Below are 21,812 nucleotides of genomic sequence, written 5' to 3'. Positions count from 1 at the left end.
CAAATCGTTAAACTTTAGCTGTCTGCCGTAGCGTTGTTTTCGACTGGATGTTGATTTGCACTGATTGTTTACTGAAATCACCATAGAAACTCATACCGTTGTTTTTGCCGTCACCATCTCTTTTGCTTTCTTGTCCCGCTATGCCGACATGTATAACGGTTTTTGCGTCCCTCGTCTAAACGCAGCATTACTGGACCAGAGCCGTTGATAACTAGCATCGCTGGTCCCTTAGTTTAACAATCTTCCACATTTATGCAAAGAGTTATGGGATATTAGGATCCTCTTGTCTTAACCTTGGTTATCTTCAACCAAGTCTTTAGGTAGTGTCAGAGGAGGAGGTATGGACGTTGGAACACCTACTTGGTTGTATTCAATAGGGCACGCCGTAGGAAAAACGTTTTGTAATGGAAAACGAAAACTAGCGTTTCTAATGGGACAAGTTCAGGTAATCCTTCCCTGTTTCAGTCTATTTTTTTCCATTTGGTGCTTAATGAACAGGACCCTGAATGCATCCACTCAAATCAGGGTGCCAACTCTGACAGCAATTTCAAATGCTGATGTCACGGTGAGAAACAAGGAATCCTTACAATCATGCACCATGTTACACAACTACATAGTAACGTAGAGCCCTAATAATACAACATAACACAGTTCAATTGTCTCACACAAGAACAATGAAATCAAAATATCATCAAAGACAGTAATAACATGGTAATAACACAGTAACAACATGGTAATTACACAATAATAACAGTAATAAACAGGTATGATTCTGAACCACAATGTCCCAGAGCTCTGGAGGAGGAGTCCCTTCTCGTTCGTCACCAGAGTTGAAAACACCTGCTAGCATTAGCATAGCATAGCCACTCATCTCGTTCCCTCGTCCCTCTACCCGACCCTAACCAGCAACCCTCAACACTTCCTCAGCCCCAACCCTCACCGTTCAAATACCCTCACCCCTCAACCCCTTCCTCACCCGTCAACTCATTCTTCTGTGTCTGCAGGTGTAGTGTGTGGTTGTTCAACTCACCCCCCCAAATACCCTAACCCACATCACCTCACCCTCCTCAAGCCTCCCTCCACTCTCTCTGCAGCCCCACTGTCTCTCTCTTTCTCTCTTAGACCTTCTGTTGCATCTCTATCTGTTGTCCATGTCTGCTGTGACTCTGACCCTTCCCATTCATCTCGTACATCGAGCTCTTCTGCTGTTTCCGCCGGTAACACCACGCCCCGACGGCGGCTGCCAGGGCAACCGTGCACACAGCAATGACAATGGCCGCCACCGTGGGCCCCCTGCCGGAGGGGGGAGGAGGGGGAGGAGGGCAGTCCTCCTCACCTCCGGTACACCCTGCCTCCCCTGTCTTGCCTTCCCTCTCCCCTTCCTCCCCCTCCCTCTCCCCGCTGTGTCGAGTCAGGTTGTGCTCAGCTACACGTTCCTCCTCATTGATGACATCATCAGTCCACACCGTGGGGGCGGGGACGTGCTCCAGGAAGGGGTGCACATGATCCGTGGTTTCCCAGGAGTCTGTGGGAGAAGGCCTGGCTGCGTTTCTGGGGGTGACGTCGTCCAGTGACAATGTCAGAGAAGGCGTGGTGTAGTCGGCTGAATAGGAATCTGAGGATGTGGCCTCAGGGGAGAGGGGGGAGTCGGGTGAGGCTGTAGGGCTGAGTCCTCCCACCTGGTCCTGATCCTGCTCTACAGGGTCCGCCTCCTGCGTGGGGGACAGGGGGACCTGGGGGACGCCCGTGAATGGGATGGGACGACTCATCTCCACCTCATTGGGCCGGTCCGTCACCCCAACAACCACAAGACCCTCCTCTTCCTCCTCTCGCACCTCAGGCTCCACCCCTTCCTCTGTGGAGCCGCCTCCCACTTTATCAGTGTCGGTCTCCTCCTGACTGACAGGGTAGCCGTCCAACCAGGTCTCGTCTGTGCTGGCTGTGGGTTCTCCTTCCGCCACCTCCTGGGTTACATTCTGAGGCTCGCCTGTTGTAGTCCCTCCTATTGGAATGACATGGCCATCTTCATGGTCGTCGTGGTGATCATGGTCGTGGTCATGGTCCTGGTCTTCATGGTCATCGCGGTGATCATGGTCGTGGACATGGTCCTGGTCTTCATGGTCATGGTGGTGATCATGGTCATGGTCATGGTCCTGGTCTTCATGGTCATCGCGGTGATCATGGTCGTGGACATGGTCCTGGTCTTCATGGTCGTCGTGGTGATCATGGTCATGGTCATGGTCCTGGTCTTCATGGTCATCGTGGTGATCATGGTCATGGACATGGTCCTGGTCTTCATGGTCATGGTGGTGATCGTGGTCGTGGTCATGGTCCTGGTCTTCATGGTCATCGTGGTGATCATGGTCGTGGACATGGTCCTGGTCTTCATGGTCATGGTGGTGATCATGGTCATGGTCATGGTCCTGGTCTTCATGGTCATCGCGGTGATCATGGTCGTGGAATGTGTGTGTGGTGAAGGTATGGTCATGGTCCTGGTCTTCATGGTCATCGTGGTGATCATGGTCATGGACATGGTCCTGGTCTTCATGGTCATGGTGGTGATCGTGGTCGTGGACATGGTCCTGGTCTTCATGGTCATCGCGGTGATCGCTAGGATCTGAGTGGTCATGATCATCATCGTCATGGTGATCCGTTACATCATCGTGGTCATGGTCTTCATGTTCACCGTGGCTGTGATAGGGAATGCGGTCATCCTCCTCGTGTTCACCCATGTTGTAATGCTCGTCGTGTCCGTTATCATACCGACCCCCCTTCTCATGGTCATCCTCCTTGTGTTCTCCTTGGTCCTCACGGTGGGCCTCTTCACTATCATAGCTTTCATGGTTGTCATGTTCATGGCCATCATGGGTGTCAGGATCATCGTGGTCAAGGTGTTCAACGACATGGTCTTCACCATCAAAAACTTGTTCAGAACTTTCATCGTGGTCAGGATCTGTTTGATCGTCATGATCATATTCACGGTCAATATGTTCATGGTCAACATCATCTTCGTGGTCATCATGGTCATTGTGGTCAATTGGTTGTTGGAATTGACCCTCATGGCTGTCATGATCCTTTGTCTCCTCTGGTTGGCTGTTGTCTTCCTTGCTCTCCTCTGATTCGGTGCCGGAGGCCCTGACACGGTTGTCTCGCTCAGGGGGTGTGTCCTGTGTGACTGGCAGGTGGGTGGGTTCCCCATGTCCCGCCTCCTGGAAGGCCTCTGAGGGGAACCAGAACAGGTGCTTCTGGGAAAGCAGGGAGACGGGCGCCTCAGTCGCCTCCGTCATGCCCATCCCCTCCTCCTCCTGCTTCTCCTCGTCGACGGGATGGTCTGTCGAGTCTTCCAGTTCCTCGTCCTCTCTTCCAGTCACCAGTCCTTCCCCCACCTCCTCCTCCTGCTGCTCCTCCTCTCCCGCAGACAGCTCCTCTCCTCCCTGTGCTTCCTCCTCTCCTCCCGCCTCCACATCCTGCTCTTCTACTCCCGTCATGCTGAAGCTGGCCTCCTGCTGCTCCTGATCCCTGTGCCCCTCTTCTCCTGTGTCCTCCTCCACATTTACATCTGCTGTCTCCTCTTGCACCTCCTCTTCTACCGGTTCCTCCTCTGTGTCCTCCTCCTCAGTAGGGGTGTCGTAGGAGAGGTGGTGATCGTCATCAGTGAACTTATCTTCATAGTCAATGTGGGCCTCTGTCTTGTCTGTAGATACAGAGAGAGAAAAAGTGAGAAAAAGAGAGAGAGGGTGGGGGGGGGGGGAGAAAACACAGAATCAGCCACAAGCACACACATACCCAGAATGCAGCGTACACACACAGTATAGAGACTCGTAGTCAACGTGGACTTGGCATTCTGTCTCCTAGTCAAGGCTAGCTAGCTGTCTTCCGGTCCTCTCCTCTCCCCCTTCCTTCCCTCCTCCCCCTCTTCTCCTACTCCACATGCCTAGTGATGGCATCTATCACAGAGGTGTCATGACACCCGTTTATATCTCTCACTCACAACTGGGATGCTGTTTTGTAACAGGCATAAATCAGACCCTAGGCCTAGGGCATATCTAAAATGGTGCCCTATTCCGTACAGTGAGGGAAAAAAGTATTTGATCCCCTGCTGATTTTGTACGTTTCCCACTGACAAAGAAATGATCAGTCTATAATTTTAATGGTAGGTTAATTTGAACAGTGAGAGACAGAATAACAACAACAAAATCCAGAAAAACGCATGTCAAAAATGTTATAAATTGATTTGCATTTTAATGAGGGAAATAAGTATTTGACCCCCTCTCAATCAAAAAGATTTCCGGCTCCCAGGTGTCTTTTATACAGGTAAAGAGCTGAGATTAGGAGCACACTCTTAACCTGTTATGGCTAGGGGGCAGTATTTTCACGGCTGGATAAAAAACATACCCGATTTAATCTGATTATTACTCCTGCCCAGAAACTAGAATATGCATATAATTATTAGCTTTGGATAGAAAACACTCCAAAGTTTCTAAAACTGTTTGAATGGTGTCTGTGAGTATAACAGAACTCATTTGGCAGGCCAAAACCTGAGAAGATTCTGTACAGGAAGTACCCTGTCTGACCATTTCTTGGCCTTCTTTGTCATCTCTATCCATTACAAAGGATCTCTGCTCTTACATGACACTTCCTACGGCTTCCATGGGCGCTCAGAGCCCGGGAAAAAGCTGAATGACGTAATTCAAAGCCCTGGCTGAAACACACGAGCGCTTTTGCTAAGTGGTCTATCAGAGGACAAAGGGCTTAGGCGCGTGCACTGGCCGCCCCCGTCTTTCTGTTTTTCCCTCTATTTACCGAAAAGCAGATTCCCGGTCGGAATATTATCGCTTTTTTTACGAGATAAATTGCATAAAAATTGATTTTAAACAGCGGTTGACATGCTTCGAAGTACGGTAATGGAATATTTTGAATTTTTTTGTCACGAAATACGCCATGCGCACGACCCTGATTTACCATTTCGGATAGTGTCTAGAACGCACGAACAAAACGCCGCTATTTGGATATAACGATCGATTATTTGGGACCAAACCAACTTTTGTTATTGAAGTAGAAGTCCTGGGAGTGCATTCTGACGAAGAACAGGAAAGGTAATAACATTTTTCTTATAGTAAATCTGATTTTGGTGAAGGCTAAACTTGCCGGGTGTCTAAATAGCTAGCCCGTGATGGCTGGGCTATGTACTTAGAATATTGCAAAATGTGCTTTCACCAAAAAAGCTATTTTAAAATTGGACATATCGAGTGCATAGAGGAGTTCTGTATCTATAATTCTTAAAATAATTGTTATGCTTTTTGTGAACGTTTATCGTGAGTAATTTAGTAAATTGTTAGTAAATTCCCCGGAAGTTTGCTAGTTCTGAACGTCACATGCTAATGTAAAAAGCTGTTTTTTGATATAAATATGAACTTGATTGAACAAAACATGCATGTATTGTATAACATAATGTCCTAGGTGTGTCATCTGATGAAGATCATCAAAGGTTAGTGCTGCATTTAGCTGTCTTCTGGGTTTTTGTGACATTATATGCTAGCTTGAAAAATGGGTGTCTGATTATTTCTGGCTGGGTACTCTGCTGACATAATCTAATGTTTTGCTTTCGCTGTAAAGCCTTTTTGAAATCGGACAGTGTGGTTAGATTAACGAGAGTCTTGTCTTTAAAATGCTGTAAAATAGTCATATGTTTGAAAAATTGAAGTTTTCGGATTTTAGAGGAATTTGTATTTCGCGCCACGCCCATCATTGGATATTGGAGCAGGTGTTCCGCTAGCGGAACGTCTAGATGTAAGAGGTTAAAGGGAGTGCTCCTAATCTCACCTTGTTACCTGTATAATACACCTGTCCACAGAAGCAATCAATCAATCAGATTCCAAACTCTCCACCATGGCTAAGACCGAAGAGCTCTCCAAGGATGTCAGGGACAAGATTATAGACCTACACAAGGCTGGAATGGGCTACAAGACCATCGCCAAGCAGCTTGGTGAGAAGGTGACAACAGTTGGTGCGATTATTCGCAAATGGAAGAAACACAAAAGAACTGTTAATCTCCCTCGGCCCGGGCTCCATGCAAGATCTCACCTCGTGGAGTTGCAATGATCATGAGATCGGTGAGGAATCAGCCTAGAACTACACGGGAGGATCTTGTCAATGATCTCAAGGCAGCTGGGACCATAGTCACCAAGAAAACAATTGGTAACACACCACGCCGTGAAGGACTGAAATCCTGCAGCGCCCGCAAGGTCCCCCTGCTCAAGAAAGCACATATACATGCCCGTCTGAAGTTTGCCAATGAACATCTGAATGATTCAGAGGACAACTGGGTGAATGTGTTGTGGTCAGATGAGACCAAAATGGAGCTCTTTGGCATCAACTCAACTCACAGTGTTTGGAGGAGGAGGAATGCTGTCTATGACCCCAAGAACACCATCCCCACCATCAAACATGGAGGTGGAAACATTATGCTTTGGGGGTGTTTTTCTGCTTAGGGGACAGGACAACTTCACCGCATCAAAGGGACGATGGACGGGGCCATGTACCGTCAAATCTTGGATGAGAACCTCCTTCCCTCAGCCAGGGCATTGAAAATGGGTCGTGGATAGGTATTCCAGCATAACAATGACCCAAAACACACAGCCAAGGCAACAAAGGAGTGGCTCAAGAAGAAGCACATTAAGGTCCTGGAGTGGCCTAGCCAGTCTCCAGACCTTAATCCCATAGAAAATCTGTGGAGGGAGCTGAAGGTTCGAGTTGCCAAACGCCAGCCTGGAAACCTTAATGACTTGGAGAAGATCTGCAAAGAGGAGTGGGACAAAATCCCTCCTGAGATGTGTGCAAACCTGGTGGCCAACTACAAGAAACGTCTGACCTCTGTGATTGCCAACAAGGGTTTTGCCACCAAGTACTAAGTCATGTTTTGCAGAGGGGTCAAATACTTATTTCCCTCATTAAAATGCAAATCATTTTATAACATTTTTGACATGTGTTTTTCTGGATTTTTTTGTTGTTATTCTGTCTCTCACTGTTCAAATAAACCTATCAAAATGATAGACTGATAATTTCTTTGTCAGTGGGCAAACGTACAAAATCAGCAAGGGATCAAATACTTTTTTCCCTCACTGTATGTAGTGCGTTGACTTGAGCAAAAAGTATTGCACTTCACATGAAAATATAATTATAGAAAAATATGGAACTGAAGTGAAGACTGTTTATTTTTTTATTTTTTTTATTTTTTAGATTATTTATTGTCTTTTTTAAATTTGTATTATTAATATTATTATTATTACATTTCAAATTACAATACAATAACAAAAAACATAGGACATCACTACATGTATATTTCTGTGAAGAAACATAAAATAACAACAAAGTAAAATAAGAAAAACACCACATATGAACTGAGTTTCAAAAGTTAAAGTACCTAAAATAAAATAAGGTCAGGGGTTACAAATGTACAAACTTATGATAGAGTTGTCAAAACGGTGGGTGTAGCTGGTGCATGGAAGTCAGGCGCAGGAGAGCAGAGATGAGTGGACAAAGCACTTTACTGAGGCAATTATTAGAACAGAAGGCAACCGCGTCACAAAAACAAATGCCCAAATAACGAGTGAGGCAGCACAAAGTACAACAACCAAGTACAAAGTACCGGCTGCCACAAAGCACGGGTATAAAACAAAACCCGGCGCAAAACAGTCGGAAGCATGCCAAACTTGACAATAAACAATAACCCACACAGACATGGAGGGAACAGAGGGCTAAATACACATAGTAATTATGAGGAGATCAGACCAAAGCGCAGCATGATATGGGTTCCACATGTTTATTGAATGAAACGCACAAAAACAATAAAGAACAAACGAAACGTGAAACAAATGAAGTGCTCACAGGCAACTACACATAAACAAGATCCCACAAAACACAGTGGGGAAATGGCTGCCTAAATATGATCCCCAATCAGAGACAACGAAAAACTGCTGCCTCTGATTGGGGACCATACCAGGCCAACATAGAAATAAACAATCTAGATTACCCACCCTAGTCACACCCCGACCTAACCAAAATAGAGAATAAAAAGGCTCTCTATGGTCAGGGCGTGACAAGAATACAGTGTTTTCTTTTGTTATTGATTTTATTAAATATTGGATTTCAAGTAAAAATATATTGCATTTGGGGACAGATTTCAAATAATTTTTTGGGGTGTATATAACATTTACCAGAGAGAATGAATTCAGTAGTTTGTTTTCATTTGAATAATAACATATTACATCTTTCATTGTAAATACATGGGTCTTCTTAATGAAATAAAACATGTAGGTACTTAACTACATTGTCAACCTTTCATGAAACCAGTTTGGGTTTCATTAATAAGGTGGTTTAGTCCCATTTTAAGTCTATTAGCATATGCTAAAGTTATCCATTTATAATCTGTATTTAATAATGTAATAGGTCTCCAATTATCTATGAAAAGGTGATCTTTATCAGGTTTTGGTATTAAGGAAATAACACCTTGTTCCATGGTAGTAATCATCTCACCCTTAGCTAGGCATTCTTGGAACATGTTGAATGCTGATCCCTCTAAATGTTCCCAAAAGTGTAAATAAAATTCCACAGAAAGAGCATCTGTTCCAGATGCTTTGCCCTTCTTCATAGATTTAAGAGCATCTCTAATCTCTACTGTAGAAAACTCATCTTCACATATGGACTTGAACTCTCATCAGAAATAATTGGAACATGACCATGGACATGTTTCCCAAAATGTTCACATTCAATTCCATTAAAATTAGGTTTATACAGATTTTCCATTGAAAGAATATACAAAGCTAGAGATGATATTTGGGTCTTTACACAAGGTGTTGTCAATATTTAAGGCAGAAAGAGATTTTCTCTTATAGTTCCTTTTTTCAAGAGCAAAACAATAGCTGGTGTTTTTCTCACCCTCCTCAACCCATTGTTCTCTAGATCTAGTAAAGGCCCCTTCAGCTAAATCAATGTACATTTGATCTAGTTCTATTCCAGATGTATTCAAGTCTGTTTCTTCCTCTGTTGAAAGGGTATCTTTTTCTAAAAGTACATTCAATTTATTCACAAGCTCAACTTCTTTCAAACATTTTCCCTCTTTAGTTCCTTACTGCGTGTAATGGCGATAGATCTTACTTTGAATTTAAACATTTCACAATTACTTCAATGTTTTGGTTCTAAATCATTTGAATTAAACGGGTCTATGATCAAGTTCTTGATGCTCTCGTTAAAGACTGGATCATTTAGGAGTGAATTATTAAGTTTCCATTATCCTCGAATGACACTGGATTTTTCAGAACATTCTAACTTCATTAATATCATTCTATGGTCAGTGAAAGGAGCATGTTTATGACTAACTACTTGTACATACTGTACACGTGGGGGAGAAATGAGAAACAGATCCTTTCTGGATCTGGCCATCATAGACATATTACACCAGGTATATTCATTTACATTTGTATTACAGAAACTCCATGTATCAACCACTGTCAGTTAACTGCAAAATGAGGTGATGATGTCACTATTCTGAGATATTTAAGCTATTCTAGGTGGATATCACTCTAAAGAGTTATCAGTCTCCAGCTATTATAAAGCCATGCATTTGTTTGGTTATCAGCAAGATCCAAAAAGAAAGTCTTATTTGAAAATTGTATCCATACACATTGCATGTAATAAAACAAGCATTATCTAGTTTGGAGATCAATGTAACCCATCTCCCATCTTTAGACACACAGGACTCCGAAATATCACCTTATGAAGTGATATCATAGTACCAGCTGAGTGGTTAGACCCGTGACTATAATAAACAGTATTTCGCCATTGTGATTTCCAAAAACTAGAATCTGAATTGCAGGAGTGAGTCTCCTGGAGTAGAATTTACAAAATAAAAAAAGTGTTTTTCTTTTAGTTGTGTTTCATAAACCCCTGGCATTTAGAGATGCAATATTTAGTGCATTGTATTCAAAACGTTGCATAACCTGACAAAAATAAAATAACAATAATAAAACAAATACAGTAGTGATATGAATAACTGGTTAACTAGTTGAACTAATAAGCTAGGTAGCTAATAAGGAAACCTGAGATTAGAGAAAGAACTGGACTACCCTAAACCGAGGTAGCTGTGATAAGTATGATGAAACCGTATTCACATGTACGAACCTGGTGATATAAAACGGGATGAATGTAAAAATGACAACCGACTTATTACTCAAGAGCTAGCTAAATTACTCTTAACATTTTCATTTGACTTAGAAAGAATAGGACAACATCGATTTCAATTCAATGTAGCTATATACCTGACCACAGTGTTGTCAAAACATTCAGTACTCTCATGACATTCACTTGACGTCCTGGCATTCGATCTTCTTGGACTCCTTGGCTTCTTTCCATACAACATCTCTGTAGATTATCATTGTGAACCGCATGATGGTTGTCCGCGGAGATCCGTCATATCTTAGTTTTCCCATGCGGTGCACCATGTCGACGACATCCGGGAGCTTGTCTTGAATCCTGGGTGCTACTTTCCCGAGGTTGTCAATGGTAACGCTCCGTATGTTTTCCCCATCTTGTTCTCGCACCCCATGCAGTTTCAGGTTCCATCTCCGGCTGTGGCGCTGGACTTCCATGACATTCTGTCGCAGCTGGCGATTCCCCTGTTGCAGTTTCTGTACTTTAGCTTCCATTGTTATTATTTTTTCACTGTGGGTTGGCACCTGGTTGAGGAGCTGCTGCACAGTGGCTGAGAGAGACTCCATTGATATGGGGTTTGTCTCTGTTGTCTTTTCAATGATGGCTAGTTTTTCAAAGATGGCCTTGAGTCAGGGTTGCAGGGTTGCAGGGTTGCAGAACATTTTTTGACTGCCCTGTATTTGGTAGGAGGTCTCTTACTCAACGTAAGTGGCAGTGGTAAAAATAATCTATTGCAATGAGTTCTGGAAAGTCTTCACGTGGCCTACATGATTCTGTCTTGCTGCTGACATCTGAGCTGATTATCATCTGTTCAGCCATGCCTTGCTTTTTCGCTTTCTTCTGCCCATGTAGTTGTGTGATCACCATGTTTTCCAATCACCTTCTGTTACTTCATATGAGTAAGGGTCAGTTTAGCAAAAATATCTTCCTTGTTTATCGGGACTTACGTTCAAATACACCCGCTCAAAGTGACGCCATCTTGGACACTGTTCCCACTAAAGGGATGATTAAAAACCAGGAAGGGAACAGAGTGAATTCATCACAGATTCCTGTGGTCAGAGGTCACAGCTCTGACGTGAGATGTCAGGGAAACATGAAACCAGGTGACGCACACACACACACACACACACACACACACACACACACACACACACACACACACACACACACACACACACATTTACCTTTTACACAAAGCTGTACCAGTCCGTACCACTCTCCACAGCTGTCACACAGCAGACTGAAGGCTGAGTGGCCGCTGGGCATCACATGACCAGGAAGACAGGAGTACAGCAGCTCGTCCCCCATCTCAAACCCTGTGTGGCCCTGGAGATGCGTGTTGGGGAACGCAGGGGGGTCTCCACATGGACCACCTGAAAGGTAATACATAATTAGGTTAGGTTCGATTATATCACAATTATGTTATGACACAGTTAGGTTATATACACCATTATAAGTTATAACATACAGTGGTAGGACATGCTTTTCTATCTGTCCCTCTCCTCAGTAGTGGAGACAAAGGCTGGTTGTCATAGATTGGTTGGCTTATAACTGGAGCCTGGATGGTCCTCAAAGTTACTTATGTGGCATGTACAACATGGCAGATCTCAAATAAAGTGGGCACAGATTTAAATGTTTCTTGCCTATTTACTCTTCTCTCTTTGCGGTGTTACAGCTCCCACAGTAACTCTCCTGTTCCTCAGTTAAAACCCAAACATCAGTCTTGGGTGTCATCCAACAGGGGCCCAGTCCAAAAACAACTTCTAACCCCATCCTCTTCTATGTCCATTGGACTGGAGAGGTGTATGTGTAATGGAGGTGAACCACGCTCGGTTGATGGGTAAGCTGAGGCTTTAGCTCAGTGGGCTAACACAATCTTGTGGCACACAGATGACCCAGATTCAAACCCAGTCAATCACTTAAGCAACATAGCTGAAGAGAGAGAGAGAGAGAGAGAGAGAGAGAGAGAGAAAGAGAGGTGTGGGAACACTACCTCTTTCAGACCTCAGTAGATCTTAAAGCAGAGAACTGTGAAATGTGTGTAGCAACAGTCGTCAAGATTGTTAAATGGTTTAAAATGCAACAGTTGGACAATGGACGAAGATTGCATTTTCTAAATCCATCACTAATATTGACTGAATTATAGCACAAAATATTTTACTGGCATGGACAAAGAATGAGTAATGATTTCAGGCATTCTCTTGCATAATTCAACAAGTGTTGACCCACACAATTTAAATCAACAGGCTTAGCTCTAGATTACACTGTTTGTGAGATCAGACATAATGCTACTATAATCCGGGTGTTCCTTTCATCTCAGTGTATATCATTTGTAAAAATTTCAACTGTATTAAATGACAACTTTTTTTAATTGCACAAAAAATCAACACACACCAAAATAAAGTGATCTTTCTTCTCTTTCTTGTGATGTAAGTGTAGAGACGGTGCATTAAAACCCCGATCAAGCTTTACTGTTCTTATATAGATGCAACGGAAAGACAATGAATTCCATTGAGCCCATTTTAGCCATTACCAGTGTGTATGACAGGTCATTACCAACGTTTCTGCGATCGTAACGTTAACGGGAAAAAACAAATGGCACAAGGAAGAGTGGGAAAGAATTTCCAGAGTAAAATGAAAGCAATCAATCCAGCAAGATATAAGTGACAAGTAGATTTTACAACACAGGAAATAAATGGCTGACAAAGACAGATCCTCAGGTGGGCGGGGCATGCGCGTCGCTTGTGTGTGTGTGTATGTGTGCATGCATACGTGCATGTGTGCGTGAGTGTGTGTGTCTGTGTGTACTGACCCTTGTCTTTGACACAGAAGACATCCAGGTCTGTGTTGTCCTCTGTAGTGTTCTCTATCTTCACATCCACTGCCTTCAGAGCACTGCCCAAGTTACTACACACTGTAGTCCTGGAGAATAACACAAACGTTACTACACACTGTATGTAGTCCTGGAGAAAGAAAAATAAGGAGAGATAGAGAGAGTGTTAGAGAGAGAGAGAGATAGAGAGAGAGAGACAATGTTTCTTTAGACCTATTAGACTAACATCTAAACGAGCTGGTTACAGCTTTTATCATGAGCCAAGTGAGAAAATATGACATATGTATCAAACTGAACCCACAGACACACACCCACACACTAGTTAATTGTAATGTTATGTGGGAGCGGTGAATAGCTGGGGGGGGGGGGGGGTTAGCCAGCCACAGGAGATCCTGAAATTGTATCGTTATGACTGCAGATGTGTGTGCAGATGTGTACATGAGTATCACATGGTTGATGTATTCCAGTGTAAGTCCTCAGAGTTTCTGCAGAATAACGTCACACTGATTGGAGCTGCTCTGTCTCTCTCTAAGTTACATACTACAGTTCAGATATCACAGGCGGCAGGTAGCCTTGTGGTTAGAGCCTAGTGGTTAGAGCGTTGGACTAGTAACGCAAAGGTCGCTAGATTGAATCCCCGAGCTGACAAGGTAAAAATCTGTCGTTTTGCCCCTGAACAAGGCAGTTAACCCACTGTTCCTTGGCTGTCATTGTAAATAAGAATTTGTTCTTCACTGACTTGCCTAGTTAAATAAAGGTAAAATGAAATAAAAAGATATCACACACACACACACAGCACGCTGCCCTCTCTTAGTCTCCAGCTTAGTCAAATATTATTGCAGCGTGATGAAAGCATAAACCAGAAACATACAGTACCAGTCAAAAGTTTTGACACACCTACTCATCTTTATTTTTACTATTTTCAACATTGTAGAATAATAGTGAAAACATAACTATGAAATAACACTTATGGGATCATGTAGTAACCAAAAAAGTGTTAAACAAATGAAAATATATTTTATATTTGAGATTCTTCAAAGTAGCCACCCTTTGCCTTATTGACAGCTTTGCACACTCTTGGCATTCTCTCAACCAGCTTCATGAGGAATGCTTTTCCAGCAGTATTGAAGGAGTTCCCACATATGCTGACCCCTTGTTGGCTGGTTTTCCTTCACTCTGCGGTCCAACTCATCCCAAACCATCTCAATTGGGTTGAGGTCAGGTGATTGTGGAGGCCAGGTCATCTGATGCAGCACTCCATCACTCTCCTTCTTGGTCAAATAGCCCTTTCACAGCCTAGAGGTGTGTTGGGTCATTGTCCTGTTGAAAAACTAATGATATTCCCACTGAGTGCAAAGCAGATGGGATGGTGTATCGCTGCAGAATGCTGTGGTAGCCATGCTGGTTAAGTGTGCCTTGAATTCCCAATAAATCAGACAGTGTCACCAGCAAAGCACCCCCACACCATCACACCTCCTCCTCCATGCTTCATAGTGGGAACCACACTGTCACACCCTGATCTGTTTCACCTGTCTTTGTGATTGTCTCCACCCCCCTCCAGGTGTCGCCCATCTTCCCCATTATCCCCTGTGTATTTCTACCTGTGTTGTCTGTTGGTCTGTTGCCAGTTCATCTTGTTTGTCAAGTCAACCAGCGTTTTTGTGTCTCAGCTCCTGCTTTTCCCAGTCTCTCTTTTTCTCGCCCTCCTGGTTTTGATCCTTGCCTGTCCTGACTCTGAGCCTGCCTGCCTGACCACTCTGCCTGCCCCTGACCCTGAGCCTGCCTGCCGACCTGTACCTTTGCCCCACCTCTGGATTATTGACCACTGCTTACCCTGACCCTGCCTGCCGTCCGGTACCGTTGCCCCACCTGTGGTTTACTGACCCCTGCCTGCCTTGACCTGTCTAGCCTGCCCCTGTTGGATTATTAAACCATTGTTGATTCGACCTTGTCTGCATCTGGGTCTTACCTTCATACCTGATATACACCTGCAGAGATCATCCTACTCTGCGTCTCACAAAGACACCAAAAATGCGCGAATCATTAGACCAAAGGCCAGATTTCCACCGGTCTAATTTATGGTGGGAATCACACATGTGGAGATCATCTGTTCACCTACTCTGCGTCTCACAAGGACACGGCAGTTGGAACCAAAAATCTCAAATTTGAATTCATCAGACCAAAGGACAGATTTCCACCGGTCTAATGTCCATTGCTCCTGTTTCTTGGCCCAAGCAAATCTCTTCTTATTATTGGTGTCCTTTAGTGATTTCTTTGCAACAATTCGACCATGAAGGCCTGATTCATACAGTCTCCTCTGAACAGTTGATGTTGAGATGTGTCTGTTACTTTTACATTTATTTGGGCTGCGGCTGAGGTACAGTTAACTCTAATGAACTTATCCTCTGCAGCAGAGGTAACTCTGGGTCTTCCTTTCCTGTGGCGGTCCTCATGAGAACCAGTTTCATCATAGCGCTTGATGGTTTTTCCAATTGCACTTGAAGAAACTTTCAAAGTTCTTGACATTTTCCGGATTGACTGACCTTCGTGTCTTAAAGTGTCACGTCCTGGCCAGTATAAGGTTAATTGTTTTTGTAGTTTGGTCAGGACGTGGCAGAGGGTATTTGTTTTATGTGGTTCGGGGTGTTGTGTTTGTGTAAAGGGTGTTTGATTTAGTATTTCCGGGTTTTGGTTTATGTTTAGTTAATTCTATGGTTAGTCTAGTGTGTGTGTTTCTATGTTTGGTTGATTGGGGTTGGGACTCTCAGTTGAAGGCAGGTGTTGTCTATCTGCCTTTGATTGAGAGTCCCATATATTAGGGTGTGTTTGTATGTGTTATTTGTGGGTGATTATTCTGTGTATAGCCTTGTGCCTTACCAGACTGTTTATTTGGCGAGTGTTCGTTTTTTTCGTTATTTTGTATGTTCATTTTTGAGAGTAATTAAAAATCAAGATGAGCATTCACGTACCTGCTGCGTTTTGGTCCTCATTCACCGACAACAACCGTGACAGAATCACCCACCACTCAAGGACCAAGCAGCAGAAGAAGGAGCAGAGGGAATTCGAGTTGGACTGGCGGGAGAAATGGACCTGGGAGGAAGTTCTGGACGGGGCCGGACCTTGGCACCAGGCTGGGGATTATCGACGCCCGCAGTGGGAAATTGAGGCAGCCAAGGCGGAGAGGCGGTGGTACGAGGCCAAGTACGCGCTGAAGGAGAAGCACGAGAGGCACCCCCAAGAAAATTTTTGGGGGGGCACACGGGTAGTTTGGCTAGGCGTAAGAAGAGCCGGAAGCCAGCTACCCGTGGTTATATGGAGGAGCGTATGGGGTGGAGAGCGCTATGTTTCGCTGAGGAGCGCACTATCTCACCCATACGCACGCACAGTCCGGTGCGCGTTATTCCAGCCCCTCGCAGGTGCCGTGCTAGAGCGGGCATCCAGCCTGGTAGGAGGATGCCTGCGCAGCGCATCTGGTCGCCGGTACGCCTCCGAGGACCAGGCTACCCAACTCCCGCTCTACGCACGGCTACCATCAGGCCCCTGCACAGCCCAGTCTGCCCTGTACGGGCACCCCGCTCGTACAGGGCTACTAGTTCCATCCAGCCAAGACGGGTTGTGCAGGAGGTAAGATCGAGACCGACTGTGCGCCTCCATAGCCCTGGGTTTCCAGCTCCTGTCTCTCGTGCGGACCCGGAAGTGCGTCAACCCAGTCCGACTCGTCCTGTTCCCGCTCCCCGCACTAGCCTGGAGGTGTGTGTACATAATCTGGTAAGCCCAGTACCAGCATCACGCACCAGGCTACAAGTGCGTCAACCCAGCCTCGCCAGTCAACAGTCTTCATCAGAGCTGCCCGCCAGTCAACAGTCATCATCAGAGCTGCCCGCCAGTCAACAGTCATCATCAGATCTGCCCGCCAGTCAACAGTCATCGTCAGAGCTGCCCGCCAGTCAACAGTCATCGTCAGAGCTGCCCGCCAGTCAACAGTCATGGTCAGAGCTGCCCGCCAGTCAACAGTCATGGTCAGAGCTGCCCGCCAGTCAACAGTCATGGTCAGAGCTGCCCGCCAGTCAACAGTCATCGTCAGAGCTGCCCGCCAGTCAACAGTCATCGTCAGAGCTGCCCGCCAGTCAACAGTCATCGTCAGAGCTGCCCGCCAGTCAACAGTCATCGTCAGAGCTGCCCGCCAGTCAACAGTCGCCAGAGAGGTCAGACTGCGCTGAACTGCCGGAGTGGCCAGACTGCGCTGAACTGCCGGAGTGGCCAGACTGCGCTGAACTGCCGGAGTGGCCAGACTGCGCTGAACTGCCGGAGTGGCCAGACTGCGCTGAACTGCCGGAGTGGCCAGACTGCGCTGAACTGCCGGAGTGGCCAGACTGCGCTGAACTGCCGGAGTGGCCAGACTGCCCTGAACTGCCGGAGTGGCCAGACTGCCCTGAACTGCCGGAGTGGCCAGACTGCCCTGAACTGCCGGAGTGGCCAGACTGCCCTGAACTGCCGGAGTGGCCAGACTGCGCCGAACTGCCGGAGTGGCCAGACTGCGCCGGACTGCCCAGACTGTCCCGAATTGCCGGACTGCCCAGACTGTCCCGAATTGCCGGACTGCCCAGACTGTCCCGAATTGCCGGACTGCCCAGACTGTCCCGAATTGCCGGACTGCCCAGACTGTCCCGAATTGCCGGACTGCCCAGACTGTCCCGAATTGCCGGACTGCCCAGACTGTCCCGAATTGCCGGACTGCCCAGACTGTCCCGAATTGCCGGACTGCCCAGACTGTCCCGAATTGCCGGACTGCCCAGACTGTCCCGAATTGCCGGACTGCCCAGACTGTCCCGAATTGCCAGACTGCCCAGACTGTCCCGAATTGCCAGACTGCCCAGACTGTCCCGAATTGCCAGACTGCCCAGACTGTCCCGAATTGCCAGACTGCCCCGACTGCCCCCCGGCGATGCCAGACTGGCCCGACTGCCCCTCGGCGATGCCAGAGTGGCCCGACAGCCTGGAACGGCTGGAACGGCCGGTTTGTATGTGTTATTTGTGGGTGATTATTCTGTGTATAGCCTTGTGCCTTACCAGACTGTTTATTTGTCGAGTGTTCGTGTTTTGTTATTTTGTATGTTCATTTTTGAGAGTAATTAAAAATCAAGATGAGCATTCACGTACCTGCTGCGTTTTGGTCCTCATTCACCGACAACAACCGTGACATAAAGTAATGACGGACTGTCATTTTTCTTTGCTTATTTTTGCTGTTCTTGCCATAATATGGACTTGGTATTTTACCAAATAGGGCTATCTTCTGTATACCCCCCTACCTTGTCACAACACAACTGATTGGCTCAAACACATTAAGAAGGAAAGAAATTCCACACATTAACTTTTAACAAGGCACACCTGTTAATTGAAATACATTCCAGGTGACTACCTCATGAAGCTGGTTAAGAAAATGCAGAAAGAGTGTGCATAGCTGTCATCAAGGCACAGGGTGGGTACTTTGAAGTCTCCCAAATATAAATATATTATGATTTGTTTAACACTTTTTCGGTTACTACATGTTTCCATGTCTATTATTTCATAGTTTTGATGTCTTCACTCTTATCCTACAATGTAGAATATAGTACAAAGAAAGAAAAATCCCAGACTTTTTATTTAACCTTTATTTACTAGGCAAGTCAGTTAAGAACAAATTCTTATTTACAATGATGGCCTACCCTGGCCAAACCCTAACCCGGACGACGCTGGGCCAATTGCGTGCCGCCGTATGCGACTCCCAATCACAGCTGGTTGTGATACAGCATGGAATCGAACCAGGGTCTGTAGTGACTCTGATATGCAGTGCCTTAGACCGCTGCGCCACTCGGGAGCCCCCCGAATGAGTAGGTGTAAAAGATGAACGGAGCAAAGTACAGAGAGATCCTTGATGAAAACCTGCTCCACAGCGCTCAGGACCTCAGACTGGAGAAAAAGGTTCACCTTCCAACAGGACAACGACACTAAGCACACAGCCAATACAACGCAGGAGTGGCTTCAGGACAAGTCTCTGAATATCCTGTGGCCCAGCCAGAACCCAATTGAACATCTCTGGAGAGACCTGAAAATAGCTGTGCAGCAATACTCCCTATCCAACCTGACAGAGCGTGAGAGGATCTGCAGAGAAGAATGGGAGAAACTCCCCAAATACAGGTGTGCCAAGCTTGTAGTGTCATACCCAAGAACACTTGTAATCGCTACCAAAGGTGCTTCATGAAAGTACTGAGTAAAGGGTCTGAATACTTATGTAAATGTGGGTGTAACTTAACAAAATGTGGAAAAAGTCAAGGGGTCTGAATACTTTCTGAATGCACTGTATATCCTGCTATATCAGCAGCCCTGATAGAGGTATGGGACACTACATCTACACTGTATATCCTGCTATATCAGCAGCCCTGATAGAGGTATGGGACACTACATCTACACTGTATATCCTGCTATATCAGCAGCCCTGATAGAGGTATGGGACACTACATCTACAGATGTCGGATCTTTATTTGACACATTCGGTCGCAGGAGTAAAATAATCCTGGAGCAGGAGGATTTGAATAGCTGAGGAAATATTTAGAATCGCCGCCAGGAGGCAGCGTACAGGCTACAGTTCGAATCTCAGCTCAATGAAATCGTCTTTGGATAGGCTCAAATGCATAAACATCTTGACAGCTTTATGAAATGAAATATTAAAGCCACACAATAGAAGCATCAAGGCATCAAACTGAAAGTACTGCAGCCGGCCATCCTCACTAAAGGCCACAACTATACTGACAGACCCTAACTATAAAACGTGGGCGAGTATCCACACTGGAGGAAAATGTATCATTCTACAGTAGCCCTACATCTGTCAATCAACTGATGGCCGAACTCAGCCAGGGAAACGCAAACAGTCGCTTTCCACACTTTCCATTATGTGACAATGGATAGGCTAACGGATAGCCTACAGAATGTATTGGAATATAATAAAATAACAAGGAGCCTATTGCAACCATCGATGGCACTAGATTATCCCATCAATACGCGCTAAATTCACCCACACAGCTTATCTCAATTGCAACCATTATTGGTCACCTCATTACCTCATTATCGCTCCGGTGTTACCCTTAGTCCTGCTTGCAACCAAAGTCCTTCAAGTTTCGTTCGCCCTCTGGTTGGTATTGTCATCGGAACAACTTAGTCCTTTTTGAACAGACTGAGGGCGATTTATCTTTTTAACAAGCATAAAATAAATAAGTTTACCATGGCAACTCTACTGTGGCACTTTGTATGAATGGAAACTAATGTTGGTGTAGCCTACTGTTGTTATTTTATTTGTTTCCTATTTATCTCATCCATTAAATACAACTGTCTTTAAAATAAAAGTGGCATTTCTTATCAGGATCGGGGGTAAACTATCCCTGGAATTTCCATATTTCAAATGTGTAACTAAATCAAGTCAATTGAGGGAATTTTGTTATTGGTGCCAGAAGCGCTTGGGCAATAATCAAAGTCATGCCGGCACGGTCGGCCTATATGTGGTCAATGTGCTCGCTGAAGTCAGGGGCGAGAACACTTAAGGTGTCCTCTTTTTTGATAATATAAACTGTAGATCGCAAAAGTCATGAGCTGCATATTTTGGTTTCAAAATCAGAGTCGGTGTCTTTCATGCGCCATTGTGCTACCTAACTATTCTCAATGTCATCTTGTCTTTATATCTGATATTATAGGCCTGTGTGTGATTCATTTTGAGAGGCTACAGTAGGCTATAATTATGGTGTAGCCTACTGTACGGCTGCATTTCCCATATATTTGACACTTGTATGCGATAGTGGAGACCAATATCTAATTTGTGTTATCAAGCTATATAAAACCCTGGTTGTTGATGTGTATGGATGCATTTCAGATACATGTTTGTACATTTGAATGTTGCAGTAATATGACCTACAGGCCAACAGTAGCAGTAGGACATTTATTCATATTCTGTCTGGTGCTTTTAGCGAGCGAGAGCTGGCACTAGTCTGGATGACTTGACTGCCCCTTCATGGAGAGAAGGAGAACTGCGGGTTTTCAATCTCATTTTAATTTCCCTAAGTGCAGGAAACATTTTCGCAAAAAAAGAGTGATTAAATAAAGATCCAACATCTGTAGACATAGGATATACATTAGTTGGGTGGGTTGGGATTGGGATTCACATCAGTGTAAAACGTTTCCTCACTGATAGTCAAATATCAACATATAGTTAAACATGAAGTCCTACCCTGCTGATGATACACAACAATCCAAATAGCGCAGAAAACAATATGGCTGCCAATTACCACAGAGACATGTTGGCCCCTCTCACCACATAACAATCACAAAATCAGCAGACGAAAAGAATCTGGTGGTGGTGTGTGTGTGTGTGTGTGTGTGTGTGTGTGTGTGTGTGTGTGTGTGTGTGTGTGTGTGTGTGTGTGTGTGTGTGTGTGTGTGTGTGTGTGTGAGAGTGAGAGTGAGAGTGTGTCTGACTCATACTCTACTACCATCTTACTTTGGTCTCTCTATCAGCTTATAAGGACAAATGACCCAAAAGAGAAACACCCAGTCAGACAGACAGAAAACACTGGGAGACTGTTTTCAGACTAAACTCAACAGGGTCTGTGAAAAGACAAGACTCAAGGCTGTGTGTGTGTGCGTGTTTTGTGAATCTGTGGGAGTCTGTGTCCCCTGTTGCTGTGTCTACAGTCCTTCACAAGCCACCTTCACCTTAAATTACATAACATTACTGGAAAGAGCC

At 45.2% G+C, this 21,812-nt stretch overlaps 1 protein-coding gene across 1 annotated transcript in view; it reads right to left on the bottom strand.

Moving 5' to 3' along the window:
- Positions 1-477: 477 nt before the first annotated feature.
- Positions 478-21,812, bottom strand: part of susd5 (sushi domain containing 5) — a 29,902-nt gene continuing 8,567 nt past the window's right edge. Inside the window, exons 3-6 of the mRNA XM_045709661.1 lie at positions 13,022-13,131; positions 11,394-11,582; positions 2,568-3,694; positions 478-2,318 (exon numbers count right to left, since the gene is read on the bottom strand). Coding sequence (XP_045565617.1) covers positions 1,119-2,318; positions 2,568-3,694; positions 11,394-11,582; positions 13,022-13,131 — 2,626 coding nt within the window. The 3' untranslated portion in view covers positions 478-1,118. The remainder of the gene's footprint in view (positions 2,319-2,567; positions 3,695-11,393; positions 11,583-13,021; positions 13,132-21,812) is intronic.

Source organism: Salmo salar, chromosome ssa27 (assembly GCF_905237065.1).
Source record: "Salmo salar chromosome ssa27, Ssal_v3.1, whole genome shotgun sequence".
Taxonomy (NCBI): domain Eukaryota; kingdom Metazoa; phylum Chordata; class Actinopteri; order Salmoniformes; family Salmonidae; genus Salmo; species Salmo salar.
Note: the sequence above shows the minus strand (reverse complement) of the source record. Positions and strands in the feature narration are given on the sequence as shown.